This window comes from Oncorhynchus nerka, linkage group LG24 (genome assembly GCF_034236695.1).
Source record: "Oncorhynchus nerka isolate Pitt River linkage group LG24, Oner_Uvic_2.0, whole genome shotgun sequence".
NCBI lineage: Eukaryota > Metazoa > Chordata > Actinopteri > Salmoniformes > Salmonidae > Oncorhynchus > Oncorhynchus nerka.
Window position 1 is genome coordinate 5,095,125 of NC_088419.1, and position 21,567 is coordinate 5,116,691.

Below are 21,567 nucleotides of genomic sequence, written 5' to 3' on the forward strand. Positions count from 1 at the left end.
ACTTACCAGTCTGCTATTCCATTCCCTCTATACTCTCCACCTACCAGTCTGCTATTCCATCTCCTCTATAGTCTCCTCTAACCAGTCTGCTATTCCATCTCCTCTATACTCTCCACCTACCAGTCTGCTATTCCATCTCCTCCACTCTCCACCTACCAGTCTGCTATTCCATCTCCTCTATAGTCTCCACTTCATCCTCCATAGCTTCTATCTTCCTCAACCCCCCCTCTCTCCCCATAACCCTCCTCAACCCCCCCTCTCTCTCCATAACCCTCCTCAACCCCCCTCTCTCTCCATAACCCTCCTCAACCCCCTCTCTCTCCGTAATAACCCTCAACCCCCTCTCTCTCCGTAATAACCCTCAACCCCCTCTCTCCGTAATAACCCCTCAACCCCCTCTCTCCGTAATAACCCTCAACCCCCTCTCTCCGTAATAACCCTCAACCCCCTCTCTCCGTAATAACCCTCAACCCCCCTCTCTCCGTAATAACCCTCAACCCCCTCTCTCTGTAATAACCCTCAAACCCCCTCTCTCTCCGTAATAACCCTCAACCCCCCTCTCTCTAACCCTCAATAACCCCCTCAAACCCCTCAACCCCCTCTCTCTCCGTAATCAACCCCCCCTCCCGTAATAACCCTCAACCCCCTCTCTCTCCGTAATAACCCTCAACCCCCTCCTCATAACCCCCTCAACCCCCTCTCTCCCCATAACCCTCCTCAACCCCCTCTCTCCCCATAACCCTCCTCAACCCCCTCTCCTCCATAACCCTCCTCAACCCCCAACCCCCTCTCTCCCCGTAATAACCCTCAACCCCCTCTCCTCCGTAATAACCCTCAACCCCCTCTCTCTCTCAAACCCCCCATAACCCCCTCAACCCCTCTCTCTCCGTAATAACCCTCAAACCCCCCCTCTCTAACCCTCAACCCCCTCTCTCTCCAACCCTCAACCCCCCCTCCCCCCTCTCTCTCTCCATAACCCCCTCTCAACCCCCTCTCTCCCGTAATAACCCTCAACCCCCCTCTCTAACCCTCCCCTCAACCCCCTCTCCCCCATAACCCTCCTCAACCCCCCTCTCTCTCCAATGTAATAACCCTCAGCCCCCTCTCTCTCCGTAATAACCCTCAAACCCCCTCTCTCTCCCCGTAATAACCCTCAACCCTCAACCCCCTCTCTCTCCATAATAACCCTCAACCCCCCGTCTCTGTCCATAATAACCTCAACCCCCTCAACCCTCAACCCAGCCTCTCTCCCTGTAATAACCCTCAACACCCCCTCTCTCTCCATGACAACCCTCAACCCCCTCTCCCTCCATGACAACCCTCAACACCCCCTCTCTCTCCATGACAACCCCCCTCTCTCTCCTCAACCCTCAACCCCCCTCTCCCTCCATGACAACCCTCAACCCCCTCTCCCCCACCTGTTACTTCTTGGGGCACGTTCATGTAGAATAAGGAGTCATGTCTGCTCTATTCATGGTATTTCTATCTGGCTACTGAACCTGGCCCCGTTAAGGCGCTCTAACGGTGTGTGGATTTAGCCTGATCCCAGATCTGTTTGTGCTTTTCTTCATAACCAACTAGAACGGTCAATGACCATAGGAGTTGACAAGACAGCCCTAACAGATCTGGGACCAGGCTAGATAATGACCATAGGAGTTGACAAGACAGCCCTAACAGATCTGGGACCAGGCTAGATAATGACCATAGGAGTTGACAAGACAGCTCTAACAGATCTGGGACCAGGCTAGATAATGACAAGACAGCCCTAACAGATCTGGGACCAGGCTAGATAATGACAAGACAGCCCTAACAGATCTGGGACCAGGCTAGATAATGACCATAGGAGTTGACAAGACAGCCCTAACAGATCTGGGACCAGGCTAGATAATGACAAGACAGCCCTAACAGATCTGGGACCAGGCTAGATAATGACAAGACAGCCCTAACAGATCTGGGACCAGGCTAGGTAATGACCATAGGAGTTGACAAGACAGCTCTAACAGATCTGGGACCAGGCTAGATAATGACAAGACAGCCCTAACAGATCTGGGACCAGGCTAGGTAATGACCATAGGAGTTGACAAAACAGCCCTAACAGATCTGGGACCAGGCTAGATAATGACCATAGGAGTTGACAAGACAGCTCTAACAGATCTGGGACCAGGCTAGATAATGACAAGACGGACCAGGCTGGGTAATGACCATAGGAGTTGACAAGACAGCTCTAACAGATCTGGGTAATGACCATAGGAGTTGACAGATCTGGGACCAGGCTAGATAATGACAAGACAAACAGATCTGGGACCAGGCTAGTGTTGCTTTGGAAACGCTGTGATCATATTAACTGTGAAGTTAGCCCATTGTTACGTCCTTATGTCTGTTTTTACTTGAAGCAAGGATACATCCCAAATGGCACCCTATTCCCTATGGGCCCTGTTTAAACAGTGCACTATAAAGGGAATGGCTCCCTATGGGCCCTGTTTAAACATAAAGGGAATGGCTCCCTATGGGCCCTGTTTAAACAGTGCACTATAAAGGGAATGGCTCCCTACGGGCCCTGTTTAAACAGTGCACTATAAAGGGAATGGCTCCCTACGGGCCCTGTTTAAACAGTGCACTATAAAGGGAATAGCTCCCTACGGGCCCTGTTTAAACAGTGCACTATAAATGGAAGCGGGTGCCATTTGAGATGGAACCCAAGACGACGTGTAAAGTTGAAGTATGATCTGATTAGTGTGAACTAAGTATATAGCTTTTTGTGATTGTATTTCCACATTAGAAGTGCATTTTTGTTTTTCCCCATCTCGAAGAATGTGACGTTTTCAGTGGCATTAAGTTTGTAATAAATGGAACAAATATACAAGGACCATGAACTTTACAGATCTTATCAAGTGAATTACTATATGCAGTAAAAAAAAATAAAAAAATAAAGTAGTTTTAAAAGAAATGTTGGAACATAGTTTGAAGCACCATGTCCAATGTAGAGAAATGTTCTGTGTGTGTAGAACACGGGTGTATTCATTCCGCTGATTCTGTTGCAAAACGTTTTCGACCTGCCTGAATTTGTCCAATAGAAACTGTTTGTTTTTCCCCGTCCATTTCAATTCAGGCGGTAAAAATGAAATAGCAAATTTTCCTTCATTTTTAAAACCAGGATAATTGAAATGTCAATCCCAACCCTGACAGAATTACAGCCATGTCTTTGTGTGTAGCGATTTAAAAAGGAAAAAGATTCACTCATTTTTTAATGTCATTGTTCTTGTGCATCTCTGAACGATGTTCGTATCGGAGTTATTGAAACAGGAGAAATACGGCTGGTATGACAAGTTGAGTCAGAACATCACTCAGATGCAAAAAAGAACACTCAAAATGGGTGAATCTTTCCTTTAAGTTTGTTTTATATGGGACAAACATACAAGGACAGTGAATTATCACTACCTACATTAGTCCCTGAGTGTAACTATTGTTCTTATGCAGTGGTTTCAGAATTGCCTTAAGTCTTTTGAAATAAACATGGACTTTGTTCACTCAGTGTGAGATTAGAATGCTCCTGTTCTTTATGCTCATTGGTTCTTCTGACTGCAGTAAACCTGAGACATTTCCCCATTACTGTTCTCTCAAGTCAGAACTGGCCCGGGATTCAAATCTAAGGCCCGTTGTCGACAAGCTCATTGGTTCTTCTGACTGCAGTAAACCTGAGACATTTCCCCATTACTGTTCTCTCAAGTCAGAACTGGCCCGGGATTCAAATCTAAGGCCCGTTGTCGACAAGCTCATTGGTTCTTCTGACTGCAGTAAACCTGAGATATTTCCCCATTACTGACACAGGAGGGCGACGTTCTCTCAAGTCAGAACCGGGATTCAAATCAAAGGCCTGTTGTCGACAAGCTCATTGGTTCTTCTGACTGCAGTAAACCTGAGATATTTCCCCATTACTGACACAGGAGGGCGACGTTCTCTCAAGTCAGAACCGGGATTCAAATCTAAGGCCTGTTGTCGACAAGCTCATTGCATTCAGCGTTGAGGTAATTGGCCCCAACATTCCAGGCTAATAACACACAAACACTTTGTTGTTAGAATTTGGCGACTAAACATTTTTATTTATGTTCTTTAACATTTACATTTAAGTCATTTAGCAGACGCTCTTATCCAGAGCGACTTACAAATTGGAGCGTTCACCTTATGACATCCATTTAACAGTATAATACATCAATGAAAACAGACACTCGTCCTGATAGGCTTCATATTGATCCTCTGAATGGTGTATTATAATAGGGCTCTGGTTAAAAGTAGTGCACTATATAACAGGGCTCCATTTGGGACCCACAGAGGAGAACAATGTGAAGTGTCCCAAATGGCATCATATCCCCCTATCTAGTGAACTACTTTCTACAAGGTCCCATAGGGCTCTGGTCAAAAGTAGTGCACTAGATTAGGGTGCCACTTAGGAAATGGATCTAACATCCTTCTTTACATTTAGAACGTCCATTCTAGCTGACCTATAAGAGCACAGTCAATAGGTTTGCATTCATTTACTTGCCATTGTGGTACAGCTGGTTGAGATGCCATTTAATTCAGCATCCTTCTCTTAGCCTGGTCCAAACCCTATGGTCGTTGAGAACCAGGCTGTCTTCCTGTAGCTTCAGCTTTCACTAGTTGGCTATTTATTCTAGTCTAACAGAATAACAGGAGGGAAAAGCCTGGTGGTTATGTTGAAGCTTATAAATGGGAATCACTTGAGAGAACTCCTGTGGAATGGTTAACAAAATGGTGGAAATACTTTTTAAATACAGACTAATCTCCATTTTAACTATACACCATCATAATCCTCTTCTCTGATTGCCACATTGTTTATTTCCAAAAACAACATTGAAATTTACCAAATGAACCCAACTATGTTCCACAACCCCCCACACACACACACACACACAAATAAAACCTTTGTTCTTCAAAATAAGATGTGGGATTTGTAAAACACTTAATTTAACTAATTTCCCCGAAAACGTCTGTAAACAATGATGAATGTACTTTTTTTATTTTAAATCTAATATTTGGAATAGGGTTGATTACAATAAATCAGAGCCATGTGTTTAGAAAGTTGGGACATTGAGGATGACACAACAACCTGTTAGAACCCCATTAACATGACGCTGCAACATTCTATAACCCCATTAACATGACACTGCAACATTCTATAACCCCATTAACATGACACCAACATTCTATAACCCCATTAACATGACACTGCAACATTCTATAACCCCATTAACATGACACTGCAACATTCTATAACCCCATTAACATGACACCAACATTCTATAACCCCATTAACATGACACTGCAACATTCTATAACCCCATTAACATGACACTGCAACATTCTATAACCCCATTAACATGACACTGCAACATTCTATAACAGCCAACATTCTATAACCCCATTAACACACCAACACTATAACCCCATTAACATGACACTGCAACATTCTATAACCCCATTAACATGACACTACAACATTCTATAGCAGCCATGTTAGAACCCCATTAACATGACACTGCAACATTCTATAGCAGCCATGTTAGAACCCCATTAACATGACACTACAACATTCTATAGCAGCCATGTTAGAACCCCATTAACATGACACTACAACATTCTATAGCAGCCATGTTAGAACCCCATTAACATGACACTACAACATTCTATAACCCCATTAACATGACACTGCAACATTCTAGCAGCCATAACCCCATTAACATGACACTACAACATTCTATAGCAGCCATGTTACAACCCCATTAACATGACACCAACATTCTATAACCCCATTAACATGACACCAACATTCTATAACCCCATTAACATGACACCAACATTCTATAACCCCATTAACATGACACTGCAACATTCTATAACCCCATTAACATGACACCAACATTCTATAACCCCATTATCATGACACTACAACATTCTATAGCAGCCATGTTAGAACCCCATTAACATGACACTGCAACATTCTATAGCAGCCATGTTAGAACCCCATTAACATGACACTACAACATTCTATAACCCCATTAACATGACACTGCAACATTCTATAACAGCCATGTTAGAACCCCATTAACATGACACTACAACATTCTATAACAGCCATGTTAGAACCCCATTAACATGACACTACAACATTCTATAGCAGCCATGTTAGAACCCCATTAACATGACACTGCAACATTCTATAGCAGCCATGTTAGAACCCCATTAACATGACACTACAACATTCTATAACAGCCATGTTAGAACCCCATTAACATGACACTGCAACATTCTATAGCAGCCATGTTAGAACCCCATTAACATGACACTACAACATTCTATAACCCCATTAACATGACACTGCAACATTCTATAACCCCATTAACATGACACTGCAACATTCTATAGCAGCCATGTTAGAACCCCATTAACATGGACCCAACATTCTATAACCCCATTAACATGACACTGCAACATTCTATAACCCCATTAACATGACACTGCAACATTCTATAACCCCATTAACATGACACTGCAACATTCTATAGCAGCCATGTTAGAACCCCATTAACATGACACTACAACATTCTATAGCAGCCATGTTAGAACCCCATTAACATGACACTACAACATTCTATAGCAGCCATGTTAGAACCCCATTAACATGACACTACAACATTCTATAGCAGCCATGTTAGAACCCCATTAACATGACACTACAACATTCTATAGCAGCCATGTTAGAACCCCATTAACATGACACTACAACATTCTATAGCAGCCATGTTAGAACCCCATTAACATGACACTGCAACATTCTATAACAGCCATGTTAGAACCCCATTAACATGACACTACAACATTCTATAACAGCCATGTTAGAACCCCATTAACATGACACTACAACATTCTATAACAGCCATGTTAGAACCCCATTAACATGACACTGCAACATTCTATAGCAGCCATGTTAGAACCCCATTAACATGACACTACAACATTCTATAATCCCATTAACATGACACTACAACAGCCATGTTAGAACCCCATTATCATGACACTACAACAGCCATGTTAGAACCCCATTAACATGACACTACAACATTCTATAACAGCCATGTTAGAACCCCATTATCATGACACTACAACATTCTATAGCAGCCATGTTAGAACCCCATTAACATGACACTACAAGATTTTTTTCTATAACAATGTTGAACCCCATTAACATGACAAAACAACATTATATAGCAAAATGCTTTAGAACCCCATTAACATGACACAACAACATTATATAGCAGTCATGTTAAAAAGGGATTAACATGAAAAAACAACATTATATAGCAGCCATGTTTAGAACCCCATTAACATGACACTACAACATTATATAACAGCCATTGTTAGAACCCCATTATCATGACATAGGGAACAGCCATGTTAGAAACCCATTAATATGACACTACAACATTCTATAGCAGCTGGTCAGAACCCCATTAATATGACACTACAACATTCTATAGCAGCCATGTTAGAACCCCATTAACATGACACTACATCAAACGACGTCTCCTTCCAACATTCTATAACCCCATTAACATGACACTACAACAATCTATAACAGCCATGTTACAAGCCCATTAATGACACTACAACATTCTATAACAGCCATGTTAGCAAACCAAAGTTAATGGGGAATATTTATACAATGGCATGTAGGCCTGAATGTCTTATATTATAAATCTTAAAGAAAACAAGCATTTGTCCTAAGTCTCTAACCTTATATGGCTCTGTAATAAACATGGATGATACAGGTATTAACATGTTCAATTATTTTCCTATACAAAGTGACTTCAAACCATGTTTTTTTAATGTTTATTTTGTATAAAATGCGTTAGTAAACTATACTTTTCCAAAATGAAAAGACACCTTAAAAAAATGTCTTAACTAAAAAGGGAAAGAAAAAAACAGAAGAAATCACAGATGGGAGTTTCACAAATCACCCCTTGGAAATATTCTACGCGTTGGTCCCAAAGGCACCCTATTCCCTACACCGCTGGAGAAAGTAGTGCACAGAGAGAGAGAGAGAGAGAGAGAATATAGGAATAGGGTGCCCTTGAGACTAAGCCCATGATGTTTGTCGTCCATCTGTATTGCCACATTCAAGTGCTGGTCAGAACAAGGCGACTCTGACATGTCCGACTTGCTAACTGGTTGAACGCAGCGCGTGTATAACACAAACAAGTCAGCCATTTCAGAGGTTTTCTAATTCCCACTAGTACGAGAACGCGGCATAATACTGTGCAAAATTAGAGACAGAGAGAGAAGACCGACCAATCAAACGACGAGAGAGGCAAGAATCTATCTGGCGAGCTCCCATTAGCTAAGACTGAAAGAATGGTTGGTAAGTTGACCAATGGCAACAGGCAAAATTAAGGCCTTATATTATAAATCTTACAAGAAATATGCCCAAGCATTGTAGTCACAACCTGTGTAGTCTAACCTTCCCAGAACCTTCACTCTACAACAGGGGAGATCAATAACACAAATATACCCTTCAAAATACGTTCCTGAAAAACACTTTTTTGGCAAATTTGAACAGTTATATTGTGTGTATAAGTATTGTCACTACAGACAGTACCTCCAAAATGAAAAACACAACTTATTTTCCACACTTCTACAACAGATACGGCTCATTTGGTTAGCCAGCTTTCATAAATCACTGTGCTAATGCCTTTCTGTCTGACTTCTGTCTCGTCTTGGTTGTCAAAAAGAGAGAGAGAGAGAGAGAGACAGAGAGACAGAGAGACAGAGAGAGAGAGAGAGAGAGAGAGAGAGAGAGAGAGAGAGAGAGAGAGAGAGAGAGAGAGAGAGAGAGAGAGAGAGAGAGAGAGAGAGAGAGAGAGAGAGAGAGAGAGAGAGAGAGAGAGAGAGAGAGAGAGAGAGAGAGAGAGAGAGAGAGAGAGAGAGAGAGAGAGAGAGAGAGAGAGAGAGAGAGACAGAGAGAGAGAGAGAGAGAGAGAGAGAGAGAGAGAGAGAGAGAGAGAGAGAGAGAGAGAGAGAGAGACAGAGAGAGACAGAGAGAGACAGAGAGAGAGAGAGAGAGAGAGAGAGAGAGAGAGAGAGAGAGAGAGACACACAGAGAGACAGAGACAGAGAGAGACAGAGAGAGACAGAGAGAGAGAGAGAGAGAGAGAGAGAGAGAGAGAGAGAGAGAGAGAGAGAGAGAGAGAGAGAGAGAGAGAGACAGAGAGAGACAGAGAGAGAGAGAGAGACAGAGAGAGAGAGAGAGAGAGAGAGAGAGAGAGAGAGACAGAGAGAGAGAGAGAGAGAGAGAGAGAGAGAGAGAGAGAGAGAGAGAGAGACAGAGAGAGAGAGAGAGAGACAGAGAGAGAGAAGAGAAAGAGAGAGAGAGAGAGAAAGAGACAGAGACAGAGAATAAACACACTAAGAAGAAAACACATTGAAAAACTCCTTTTTAGAATTACACAATGTTCAAATTTTTTACAGAAGAATGTAAATCTATCAATACTGTTATATAAGTCTAGAACGTGGTGAGGAAGTGCAAAACATCCATTGTTATGCTAATAATAACATGTTGCAAATGTCCTCGTTTAAACCCTGACAACATGGGGAAAAACAATGAGCTGATTGATGAACAAGAGGATGGGCAGTGAAAACCATGAGTACAGGCAAGTCTGATTAGGCTTAGCCAAAAGTCAGTCATTTCTTATGGAGCTTATGTCTGTGTTTGCACTTCTACAACGCAGAAAACCACTCGTCTGTAGCTCAAACCTTTAACAATTAAAGACCTATTTTAGCAGAAAGAAAGAATACAAATTATAGTGCAGAGTTGTGGGTTCTCTTAAAGGGGTACACACAAATTAATCATCATGAGTAAGGAACTATGGAAAACAGTTCAAATTAACCCTATTTAATCTATAAAACACATTTGTCACAGAAAATAGATGATTTGCAGTATGTTTCAGGTCAGATGGAGGTCATTAATCACAACCGCAAAAAATTATAGGGATATTTTAGGTGTGCCGAATATATTTTTTATCACACATTAATGTGTGCCACGGTTCAAAAAAGGTTGGGAAACCACTGAGATAGATGGCAGTTTTGTCTGTGTCCCAAATGGCCAACGGGACTCTGCTCAAAAGTGCCACACTGTGTAAGTAAACAGGGTGTCGTTTGGGATGCAGCCTTTTATGAAGAGGATGAAACTGGAAGATATGGTTGGTAAGCAGACCCACGGGAAGGGCTACAAATCACAAACCAGACAAACTCATTTCTGCCTGGCTCAGCTCGGCTTGGAATCTTTGCGGGTCGCGGTAGTCAGGAGAGGAGGAGGAGGTTGAATATTACAGGTCATCGTCCCCGATCCCCTCAAAGGCGTAGTTGCCATGGAAATCGTTGCCGCTGACGTCGTTGGCCGAGTTGGAGGCGCTGATCCCTCTGAGTGACACAGAGCTCAGCTTGGTCTGAGAGGAGATATGGAGAGAGAGAAGGGCAACAGACACCTAAAGCAGACTATATAGACATCCTCTGATTCACTGTTTATGGTGATTCTGATTCACTGTTTATGGTGATTCTGATTCACTGTTTATGGTGATTCTGATTCACTGATAATGACGATTCATTGTTAATGACGATTCTGATTCACTGATCTTAATGACGATACTGAATCACTGATAATGATGATTCTGATTCATTGTTAATGACGATTCTGATTCACTGTTAATGAAGATTCTGATTCACTGTTAATGACGATTCTGAATCACCGATAATGACGATTCTGAATCACTGTTAATGATTAATGACGATTCTGATTCACTGTTAATGATTAATGACGATTCTGATTCACTTTTAATGACAATTCTGATTCACTGTTAATGACGATTCTGATTCACTGATAATAACGATTCTGATTCACTGATAATGACGATTCTGATTCACTGATGTTAATGACGATTCTGATTCACTGATGTTAATGACGATTCTGATTCACTGATAATGACGATTCTATATGTAATTTTTGGGCTCAACATTCAACCCAGGGCTTTTGGAGATGAAAGCAGAAGTGTTACTCACTGAGAGTTTGACTATCTGTTCTCGGTCTGGGTCAGGGGAGTCCTGCAGAGGACAAGATGGAAAAACAATGTCAGACATCTCAAAACCTCTTTTATTTTAACAGGGAAGACATATACACACAACACCCAAACCTTTCCTATCTACATCTATAGATCTACATCTAGCTATAGATATGGGTTATTTGTGATGTTTTATGTGTGCTTCCCATGACTGTTTTTTTGTATTTTTACACACAAACACACACACATATAAAAGTCGTCATTGGAAGCACAAATCACCCAGAAAAACAGTCACATTCCTCCACAAATAAGTCCCCCAAATCAAAACTCTAAACTGCCTGAGTGACACCAGAATATCAAGATGAAATGTGTTGTGAACGTTCCAATGGGGAACAAAACTAAACACCCAATCCTACCAATTCAAACAGCCAACTGTTAGCCTGGGTTCCAGTCTAGTTTTAATGCACCTGAATTATAGCTAAACAAACACCCGATCCTTCCAATTCAAACAGCCGACTGTTAGCCTGGGTTCCAGTTTGTTTAGCTATAATTCAGGTGCATTAAAACTAAACACCCGATCCTTCCAATTCAAACAGCCGACTGTTAGCCTGGGTTCCAGTTTGTTTAGCTATAATTCAGGTGCATTAAAACTAAACACCCGATCCTTCCAATTCAAACAGCCGACTGTTGGCCTGGGTTCCAGTCTGTTTAGCTATAATTCCACTTCTTGTCAAGCCAAATGTTTGGTATGACACGGAGTACAAGGAGTGGAATGTTAGCACAAAACAGGTTCCGGATTTCAATCTAACAAAATGCCTATTTTCTAATCAAAGCCCCGTGCAGTTCCGTGTCTCACCAGTAGAGGGGGTGATTTCACAGCTTGCTGCCTTTCAGACCGGTGGAGGGAGCCATTGGGACGTTTCCTCAGCATCTGTCAGAGATAACACACACACAGGAAAATGACACACAGACACAGACACACACACACACACACACACACACACACACACACACAGACACACACACACAGACACACACACCTTCTTGATGCTGCCTCCTGATTTCTTGACCATCAGCTCATCAACCATCGACTGCAGACAGATGCTCATCATGATTGCCTGAACACACAAACCAGGGCTTTTAGATACAAGAGACACAAACAGTGACTCTAGAGACACTAGATTAAATGTATTATCAGTAGAGGTCACAAACTCTCTGTGACCCCAGACAGACCCCTGACCTGTGGGCTGGTGATGGTGACCCACTGGAGACGGTCTCTGCTCATCAGGTACTCGAAGGCCAGCTCCAACTTCACCTCACACTTGGCTGAGGAGCAGGGGGAGGTGGAGGCTGTTCCGTTGGCTACCGGGACCTGCTGTAAAGGGGAGGGGGTTACTATGGCTGGCTTTCAAGCATCATCATCGTCTCCTGCATCTTCCACTCCCTGCTCCCCCACGGTCATCATCATCATCTTTCCAACTCCTCATAGAAATGAATGATCCAGTCATCCCTATTGCTTATCATCAACACAATATCAGGCAGTCTGTAGACAGTCTGTAGACATGTTCTGCCCAGCCCCTCGTTGTCAGGGTGTTCAGGGTGTTCCGCCCAGCCCCTCGTTGTCAGGGTGTTCCGCCCAGCCCCTCGTTGTCAGGGTGTTCCGCCCAGCCCCCCGTTGGCAGGGTGTTCAGGGTGTTCTGCCCAGCCCCTCGTTGTCAGGGTGTTCAGGGTGTTCTGCCCAGCCCCTCGTTGTCAGGGTGTTCAGGGTGTTCTGCCCAGCCCCTCGTTGTCAGGGTGTTCAGGGTGTTCCGCCCAGCCCCTCGTTGTCAGGGTGTTCCGCCCAGCCCCTCGTTGTCAGGGTGTTCCGCCCATCCCCCCGTTGGCAGGGTGTTCAGGGTGTTCCGCCCAGCCCCTCGTTGTCAGGGTGTTCAGGGTGTTCCGCCCAGCCCCTCGTTGTCAGGGTGTTCCGCCCAGCCCCTCGTTGTCAGGGTGTTCCGCCCAGCCCCTCGTTGTCAGGGTGTTCAGGGTGTTCCGCCCAGCCCCTCGTTGTCAGGGTGTTCAGGGTGTTCCGCCCAGCCCCCCGTTGGCAGGGCCTTCAGCCCAGCCCCCCGTTGGCAGGGCCTTCCGCCCAGCCCCCCGTTGGCAGGGCCTTCCGCCCAGCCCCCCGTTGGCAGGGCCTTCCGCCCAGCCCCCCGTTGGCAGGGCCTTCCGCCCAGCCCCCCGTTGGCAGGGCCTTCCGCCCAGCCCCCCGTTGGCAGGGCCTTCCGCCCAGCCCCCCGTTGGCAGGGCGTTCCGCCCAGCCCCCTGTTGGCAGGGCCTTCCGCCCAGCCCCTCGTTGGCAGGGCCTTCCGCCCAGCCCCTCGTTGGCAGGGCCTTCCGCCCAGCCCCTCGTTGGCAGGGCCTTCCGCCCAGCCCCTCGTTGGCAGGGCGTTCCGCCCAGCCCCTCGTTGGCAGGGCGTTCCGCCCAGCCCCCCTTGAGGCAGACACAGGGTCTCTCAATAGCAGTCTGTCTGTACAGTGCCTCTCCAAGGGTCATCTAGTCTGCTGTTGGTCAGTTGGGACAGCAATCGTTTCTTCTTCTTCTTATTTATTTGATGAGACGTTGAATTTGCCCTTACTGCTATTAGCCTATGGAAACACATTCATATATGGCAAAACAGATATGTCCAACTATGTTTTGAAGTGTCTGTCCAACACAGATCTCTGGAGTTTTATTAATACCCAAAGGACTGGGTTTTTACTGGTCGGGTTAGCCGCTGGGTTCAGTAGTGGTCGAGTTAGCCGCTGGGTTCAGTAGTGGTCGAGTTAGCCGCTGGGTTTAGTAGTGGTCGAGTTAGCCGCTGGGTTTAGTGGTCGAGTTAGCCGCTGGGTTTAGTAGTCGAGTTAGCCGCTGGGTCTAGTAGTAGTCGAGTTGACTACTAAACCCAGCAGCTAACTCGACTACTACTAGACCCAGCGGCTAACTCGACTACTAAACCCAGCGGCTAACTCGACCACTAAACCCAGCGGCTAACTCGACCACTAAACCCAGCGGCTAACTCGACCACTAAACCCAGCGGCTAACTCGACCACTACTGAACCCAGCGGCTAACTCGACCACTACTGAACCCAGCGGCTAACTCGACCACTACTGAACCCAGCGGCTAACTCGACCACTACTGAACCCAGCGGCTAACTCGACCACTACTAAACCCAGCGGCTAACTCGACTACTAAACCCAGCGGCTAACTCGACTACTAAACCCAGCAGCTGAGTTAGCCGCTGGGTTTAGTAGTCGAGTTAGCCGCTGGGTTTAGTAGTCGAATTAGCCGCTGGTCCATGTACGGGCTTTTGATGGTTGGTTTCAGTTCCAACTGTCTCTTAAAAGTGCTGTGTGGTACCAAAGACAGAACTGAACAATGTTCCCTGTTAGCATCTGGATGCTACTGCGGCTACAGTTTCCCTCTTTAATAGTCTGTTGTAATACATTGATATGGATTCAAAAAAGAAACCACTGATCACATAATGAGTTCATCTGACTATAGCAATCTCTATCCCTTCAAGAGAAGTCTACATGTATAGAGGTGGGTGGAGAAGATTGACAGTTAAAACTGCAGTGATACTGTATGTCCTTCCCTGAACTGTACCCTAATATGCTTTAGAAATAGCTACATTCGTCTGGATGGGAAACAATATATATATATATATTACAGTAAAGGATTGGGCTCTCTGAGAGGAGGCAGAGGGTCGATACAGAGATAACACATAGGTGTGTGTCAGGGCTACGTATTAGGGTAAGTGGTCTGATGAAAACGATGACGGTGTAGAGCTCAGCAGTTTACCCAGAGGAGAGGAGAAAAGAGGAGAGGAATTAGAGAAGAGGAGAATAGAGAAGAGGAGAATAGAGAAGAGGAGAATAGAGAAGAGGAGAATAGAGAAGAGGAGAATAGAGAATAGAGAAGAGGAGAATAGAGAAGAGGAGAATAGAGAAGAGGAGAATAGAGAAGAGAGAATAGAGAATAGAGAAGAGGAGAATAGAGAATAGAGAAGAGGAGAATAGAGAAGAGGAGAATAGAGAAGAGGAGAATAGAGAAGAGGAGAATAGAGAAGAGGAGAATAGAGAATAGAGAATAGAGAATAGAGAAGAGGAGAATAGAGAAGAGGAGAATAGATAGAGAAGAGGAGAAGAGAGAAGAGGAGAATAGAGAATAGAGAAGAGGAGAATAGAGAATAGAGAAGAGGAGAATAGAGAATAGAAGAGGAGAATAGAGAAGAGGAGAATAGAGAATAGAGAAGAGGAGAAGAGAGAAGAGGAGAAGAGAGAAAGAGAATAGAGAAGAGGAGAAGAGAGAAGAGAAGAGAATAGAGAAGAGGAGAATAGAGAATAGAGAAGAGGAGAATAGAGAATAGAGAAGAGAGAGAGAATAGAGAAGAGAGGAGAGAAGAGAGAAGAGAGAAGAGGAGAATAGAGAGAGAGAAGAGGAGAATAGAGATAGAGAAGAATAGAGAGAATAGAGAAGAGGAGAATAGATAGAGAATAGAGAAGAATAGAGAATAGAGAAGAGAGAGGAGAATAGAGAGAATAGAGAAGAGGAGAATAGAGAAGAGGAGAATAGAGAAGAGAGAAGAGGAGAAGAGAGAAGAGGAGAATAGAGAATAGAGAAGAGGAGAATAGAGATTAGAGAAGAGGAGAAGAGAGAAGAGGAGAATAGAGAAGAGGAGAATAGAGAAGAATAGAGAATAGAGAAGAGGAGAATAGAGATTAGAGGAGAATAGAGGAGAATAGAGAAGAGGAGAATAGAGAAGAGGAGAATAGAGAAGAGGAGAATAGAGAAGAGGAGAATAGAGAAGAGGAGAATAGAGAAGAGGAGAATAGAGAAGAGGAGAATAGAGAAGAGGAGAATAGAGAAGAGGAGAATAGAGAAGAGGAGAATAGAGAAGAGGAGAATAGAGAAGAGAGAATAGAGAAGAGGAGAATAGAGAAGAGGAGAATAGAGAAGAGGAGAATAGAGAATAGAGAAGAGGAGAATAGAGAAGAGGAGAATAGAGAATAGAGAAGAGGAGAATAGAGAAGAGGAGAATAGAGAAGAATAGAGAATAGAGAAGAGGAGAATAGAGAAGAGGAGAATAGAGAAGAGGAGAATAGAGAAGAGGAGAGAAGAGGAGAATAGAGAAGGAGAATAGAGAATAGAGAAGAGGAGAATAGAGAAGAGGAGAATAGAGAGAGGAGAATAGAGAAGAGAGAGGAGAATAGAGAAGAGGAGAAGAGAGAAGAGGAGAAGAGGAGAATAGAGAAGAGGAGAATAGAGAATAGAGAAGAGGAGAATAGAGAAGAGAATAGAGAATAGAGAAGAGGAGAATAGAGAGGAGAATAGAGAAGAGGAGAATAGAGAAGAGGAGAATAGAGAAGAGGAGAATAGAGAAGAGGAGAATAGAGAAGAGGAGAATAGAGAGAAGAGGAGAATAGAGAAGAGGAGAATAGAGATTAGAGAAGAATAGAGAAGAGGAGAAGAGGAGAATAGAGAAGAGGAGAGAGAATAGAGAGAGGAGAATAGAGAAAGAGGAGAATAGAGAAGAGAGAGAATAGAGAAGAGGAGAATAGAGAAGAGGAGAATAGAGAAGAGGAGAATAGAGAAGAGGAGAATAGAGAAGAGGAGAATAGAGAAGAGGAGAATAGAGAAAGAGAATAGAGAAGAGGAGAATAGAGAATAGAGAAGGAGAATAGAGAAGAGGAGAATAGAGATTAGAGAGAGGAGAATAGAGAGAGGAGAGAAGAGGAGAATAGAGAAGAGGAGAATAGAGAATAGAAGAGGAGAAGAGAAGAGGAGAATAGAGATAGAGAAGAGAGAATAGAGAAGAGGAGAATAGAGAAGAGGAGAATAGAGAAAGAGGAGAATAGAGAAGAGGAGAGAAGAGGAGAATAGAGAAGAGAGAATAGAGAATAGAGAAGAGGAGAATAGAGAAGAGGAGAATAGAGAGATAGAGAAGAGGAGAATAGAGAAGAGGAGAATAGAGAAGAGGAGAATAGAGAATAGAGAAGAGGAGAATAGAGAAAGAGGAGAATAGAGAGAAGAGGAGAATAGAGAAGAGGAGGAGAAGAGGAGAATAGAGAAGAGAGAATAGAGAAGAGGAGAATAGAGAATAGAGAAGAGGAGAATAGAGAAGAGAGGAGAATAGAGAAGAGGAGAGGAGAATAGAGAAGAGGAGAATAGAGAAGAGGAGAATAGAGAAGAGGAGAATAGAGAATAGAGAATAGAGAAGAGGAGAATAGAGAAGAGGAGAATAGAGAAGAGGAGAATAGAAGAGGAGAATAGAGAATAGAGAATAGAGAATAGAGAAAGGAGAATAGAGAAGAGGAGAATAGAGAAGAGGAGAATAGAGAAGAGGAGAATAGAGAATAGAGAAGAGGAGGAGAATAGAGAAGAGGAGAATAGAGAAGAGGAGAATAGAGAAGAGAGAGAATAGAGAGAGGAGAAGAGGAGAATAGAGAAGAGGAGAATAGAGAAGAGAGAAGAGAGAAGAGGAGAATAGAGAAGAATAGAGAAGGAGAATAGAGAATAGAGAAGAGGAGAATAGAGAAGAGGAGAATAGAGAAGAGAAGAGAGAATAGAGAAGAGGAGAATAGAGAATAGAGAAGAGGAGAATAGAGAAGAGGAGAATAGAGAATAGAGAAGAGGAGAATAGAGAAGAGGAGAATAGAGAATAGAAGAGGAGAATAGAGAAGAGGAGAGAATAGAGAAGAGAGGAGAATAGAGAAGAGGAGAATAGAGAATAGAGAAGAGGAGAATAGAGAAGAAGAGAGAATAGAGAAGAGAAGAGAGAATAGAGAATAGAGAGAGAAGGAGAATAGAGAATAGAGAGAGAAGAGGAGAATAGAGAAGAGGAGAATAGAGAGAGGAGAATAGAGAGAGAAGAGGAGAATAGAGAATAGAGAAGAGGAGAATAGAGAGAAGAGGAGAATAGAGAAGAGGAGAATAGAGAAGAGGAGAGGAGAATAGAGAATAGAGAAGAGGGAGAATAGAGAAGAGGAGAATAGAGAATAGAGAAGAGGAGAATAGGAGAATAGAGAAAGAGAAGAGGAGAATAGAGAAGAGGAGAAGAGGAGAATAGAGAAGAGGAGAAAGAAAGAGAGAAGAGGAGAATAGAGAAGAGGAGAATAGAGAAGAGGAGAATATAGAATAGAGAAGAAGAGAATAGAGAAGAGGAGAAGAGGAGAATAGAGAGAATAGAGAAGAGGAGAATAGAGAAGAGGAGAATAGAGAAGAGGAGAATAGAGAGGAGAGAGGAGAATAGAGAAGAGGAGAATAGAGAGAGAAGATAGAGAATAGAGAATAGAGAAGAGGAGAATAGAGAATAGAGAAGAGAGAATAGAGAATAGAGGAGAATAGAGAAGAGGAGAGAGGAGAATAGAGAAGAGGAGAATAGAGAATAGAAGAGGAGAATAGAGAAGAGGAGAATAGAAGAGGAGAATAGAAGGAGAATAGAGAAGAGGAGAATAGAGAAGAGAGAATAGAGAATAGAGAAGAGGAGAATAGAGAGAGAGGAGAATAGAGAAGAGAAGAGGAGAATAGGAGAATAGAGAAGAGGAGAGAGAATAGAGAAGAGGAGAAAGAGAAGAGAGAGGAGGAGAATAGAGAAGAGGAGAATAGAGAATAGAGAAGAGGAGAATAGAGAGAAGAGAGAAGAATAGAGAAGAGGAGAAGAGGAGAATAGAGAAGAGGAGAATAGAGAATAGAGAAGAGAGAATAGAGAAGAGGAGAATAGAGAAGAGGAGAATAGAGAATATAGAGAGAGAGGAGAATAGAGAGGAGAATAGAGGAGAATAGAGAAGAGGAGAATAGAGAAGAGGAGAATAGAGAAGAGGAGAATAGAGAAGAGGAGAATAGAGAATAGAGAAGAGGAGAATAGAGAAGAGAGAATAGAGAAGAGAAGAGAGAGAGAATAGAGAAGAGGAGAATAGAGAATAGAGAAGAGGAGAATATAGAATAGAGAAGAGGAGAGAATAGAGAAGAGGAGAATAGAGAATAGAGAAGAGGAGAATAGAGAATAGAGAAGAGGAGAAGAGGAGAATAGAGAAGAGGAGAATAGAGAATAGAGAAGAGGAGAATATAGAATAGAGAAGAGGAGAATAGAGAAGAGGAGAATAGAGAATAGAGAAGAGGAGAATAGAGAAGAGGAGAATAGAGAAGAGAGAGAATAGAGAAGAGGAGAATAGAGAAGAGGAGAAGAGAGGAGAATAGAGAAGAGGAGAATAGAGAAGAAGAGAATAGAGAATAGAGGAGAATAGAGAAGAGGAGAATAGAGAAGAGGAGAATAGAGAAGAGGAGAATAGAGAAAGAGGAGAATAGAGAATAGAGAAGAGGAGAATAGAGAATAGAGAAGAGGAGAATAGAGAAGAGAAGAGAATAGAGAAGAGGAGAATAGAGAAGAGGAGAAGAGGAGAATAGAGAAGAGGAGAAGAGGAGAATAGAGAAGAGGAGAATAGAGAAGAGGAGAGGAGGAGAATAGAGAAGAGGAGAATAGAGAATAGAGAAGAGGAGAATATAGAATAGAGAAGAGGAGAGAATAGAGAAGAGGAGAATAGAGAATAGAGAAGAGGAGAATAGAGAATAGAGAAGAGGAGAAGAGGAGAATAGAGAAGAGGAGAATAGAGAATAGAGAAGAGGAGAATAGAGAATAGAGAAGAGGAGAATAGAGAAGAGGAGAATAGAGAATAGAGAAGAGGAGAATAGAGAAGAGGAGAATAGAGAATAGAGAAGAGGAGAATAGAGAGGAGAGGAGAATAGAGAAGAGGAGAATAGAGAAGAGGAGAATAGAGAATAGAGAAGAGGAGAATAGAGAAGAGGAGAATAGAGAATATAGATTAGAGGAGAGGAGAATAGAGAAGAGGAGAATAGAGAAGAGGAGAATAGAGAAGAGGAGAATAGAGAATAGAGAAGAGGAGAATAGAGAATAGAGAAGAGGAGAATAGAGAAGAGGAGAATAGAGAAGAGGAGAATAGAGAAGAGGAGAAGAGGAGAAGAGAGAAGAGGAGAAGAGGAGAATAGAGAAGAGGAGAATAGAGAATAGAGAAGAGGAGAATAGAGAAGAGGAGAATAGAGAAGAGGAGAATAGAGAAGAGGAGAAGAGGAGAATAGAGAAGAGGAGAAGAGGAGAATAGAGAAGAGGAGAATAGAGAAGAGGAGAGGAGGAGAATAGAGAAGAGGAGAATAGAGAATAGAGAAGAGGAGAATATAGAATAGAGAAAGAGAATAGAGAGAATAGAGAAGAGAAGAGAATAGAGAATAGAGAAGAGGAGAATAGAGAATAGAGAAGAGGAGAAGAGGAGAATAGAGAAGAGGAGAATAGAGAAGAGGAGAAGAGGAGAATATAGAATAGAGAAGAGGAGAATAGAGAAGAGGAGAATAGAGAATAGAGAAGAGGAGAATAGAGAAGAGGAGAATAGAGAAGAGGAGAATAGAGAATAGAGAAGAGGAGAATAGAGGAGAGGAGAATAGAGAAGAGGAGAATAGAGAAGAGGAGAATAGAGAATAGAGAAGAGGAGAATAGAGAAGAGGAGAATAGAGAAGAGGAGAATAGAGAAGAGGAGAATAGAGAATAGAGGAGAATAGAGAATAGAGGAGAATAGAGAGAAGAGGAGAATAGAGAAGAGGAGAATAGAGAAGAGGAGAATAGAGAATAGAGAAGAAGAGAATAGAGAAGAGGAGAAGAGGAGAAGAGGAGAATAGAGAAGAGGAGAATAGAGAAGAGGAGAAGAGGAGAATAGAGAAGAGGAGAATAGAGAAGAAGAGAATAGAGAATAGAGATTAGAGGAGAGGAGAATAGAGAAGAGGAGAATAGAGAAGAGGAGGAGAAGAGAGAATAGAGAAGAGGAGAATAGAGAATAGAGAAGAGGAGAATAGAGAAGAGGAGAATAGAGAATAGAGAAGAGGAGAATAGAGAATAGAGAAGAGGAGAGAATAGAGAAGAGGAGAATAGAGAAGAGGAGAAGAGGAGAATAGAGAAGAGGAGAATAGAGAAGAGGAGAAGAGGAGAATAGAGAAGAGGAGAATAGAGAATAGAGAAGAGGAGAATATAGAAGAGAGAGAGAAGAGGAGAATAGAGAAGAGGAGAATAGAGAATAGAGAAGAGGAGAGAGAATAGAGAAGAGGAGAAGAGGAGAATAGAGAAGAGGAGAATAGAGAATAGAGAAGAGGAGAATAGAGAAGAGGAGAATAGAGAAGAGGAGAATAGAATAGAGAAGAGAGAGAATAGAGAAGAGAGAGAGAAGAGAGAATAGAGAAGAGGAGAATAGAGAATAGAGAAGAGGAGAATAGGAGAATAGAGAAGAGGAGAATAGAGAAGAGAGAAGAGAGAATAGAGAAGATAGAGAATAGAGAAGAGGAGAATAGAGAATAGAGAAGAGGAGAATAGAGAAGAGGAGAAGAGAGAAGAGGAGAATAGAGAATAGAGAAGAGGAGAA

The 21,567-nt window shown here is 42.9% G+C and overlaps 1 protein-coding gene and 1 long non-coding RNA gene across 3 annotated transcripts in view; one reads left to right on the forward strand and one right to left on the reverse strand.

Annotated features, from left to right (window-relative positions):
- The first annotated feature begins 1,380 nt into the window (after nucleotides 1-1,380).
- On the forward strand, nucleotides 1,381-3,537 carry LOC135564274 (uncharacterized). The gene is made up of 2 exons (XR_010460834.1): nucleotides 1,381-2,164; nucleotides 2,309-3,537. It is a non-coding gene; the product is annotated as an uncharacterized LOC135564274 (long non-coding RNA).
- A 6,276-nt stretch (nucleotides 3,538-9,813) lies between these two features.
- Nucleotides 9,814-21,567, reverse strand: part of LOC115123705 (sorting nexin-17-like) — a 90,370-nt gene continuing 78,616 nt past the window's right edge. Inside the window, exons 11-15 of one of the 2 annotated variants that reach the window (XM_065008565.1) lie at nucleotides 12,367-12,498; nucleotides 12,167-12,244; nucleotides 11,983-12,057; nucleotides 11,128-11,169; nucleotides 9,814-10,517 (exon numbers count right to left, since the gene is read on the reverse strand). In XM_065008565.1, coding sequence (XP_064864637.1) covers nucleotides 10,398-10,517; nucleotides 11,128-11,169; nucleotides 11,983-12,057; nucleotides 12,167-12,244; nucleotides 12,367-12,498 — 447 coding nt within the window. In that variant the 3' untranslated portion in view covers nucleotides 9,814-10,397. Of the gene's footprint in view, nucleotides 10,518-11,127; nucleotides 11,170-11,982; nucleotides 12,058-12,166; nucleotides 12,245-12,366; nucleotides 12,502-21,567 lie in introns of both variants that reach the window. The other variant, XM_065008564.1, reaches the window with a different exon arrangement.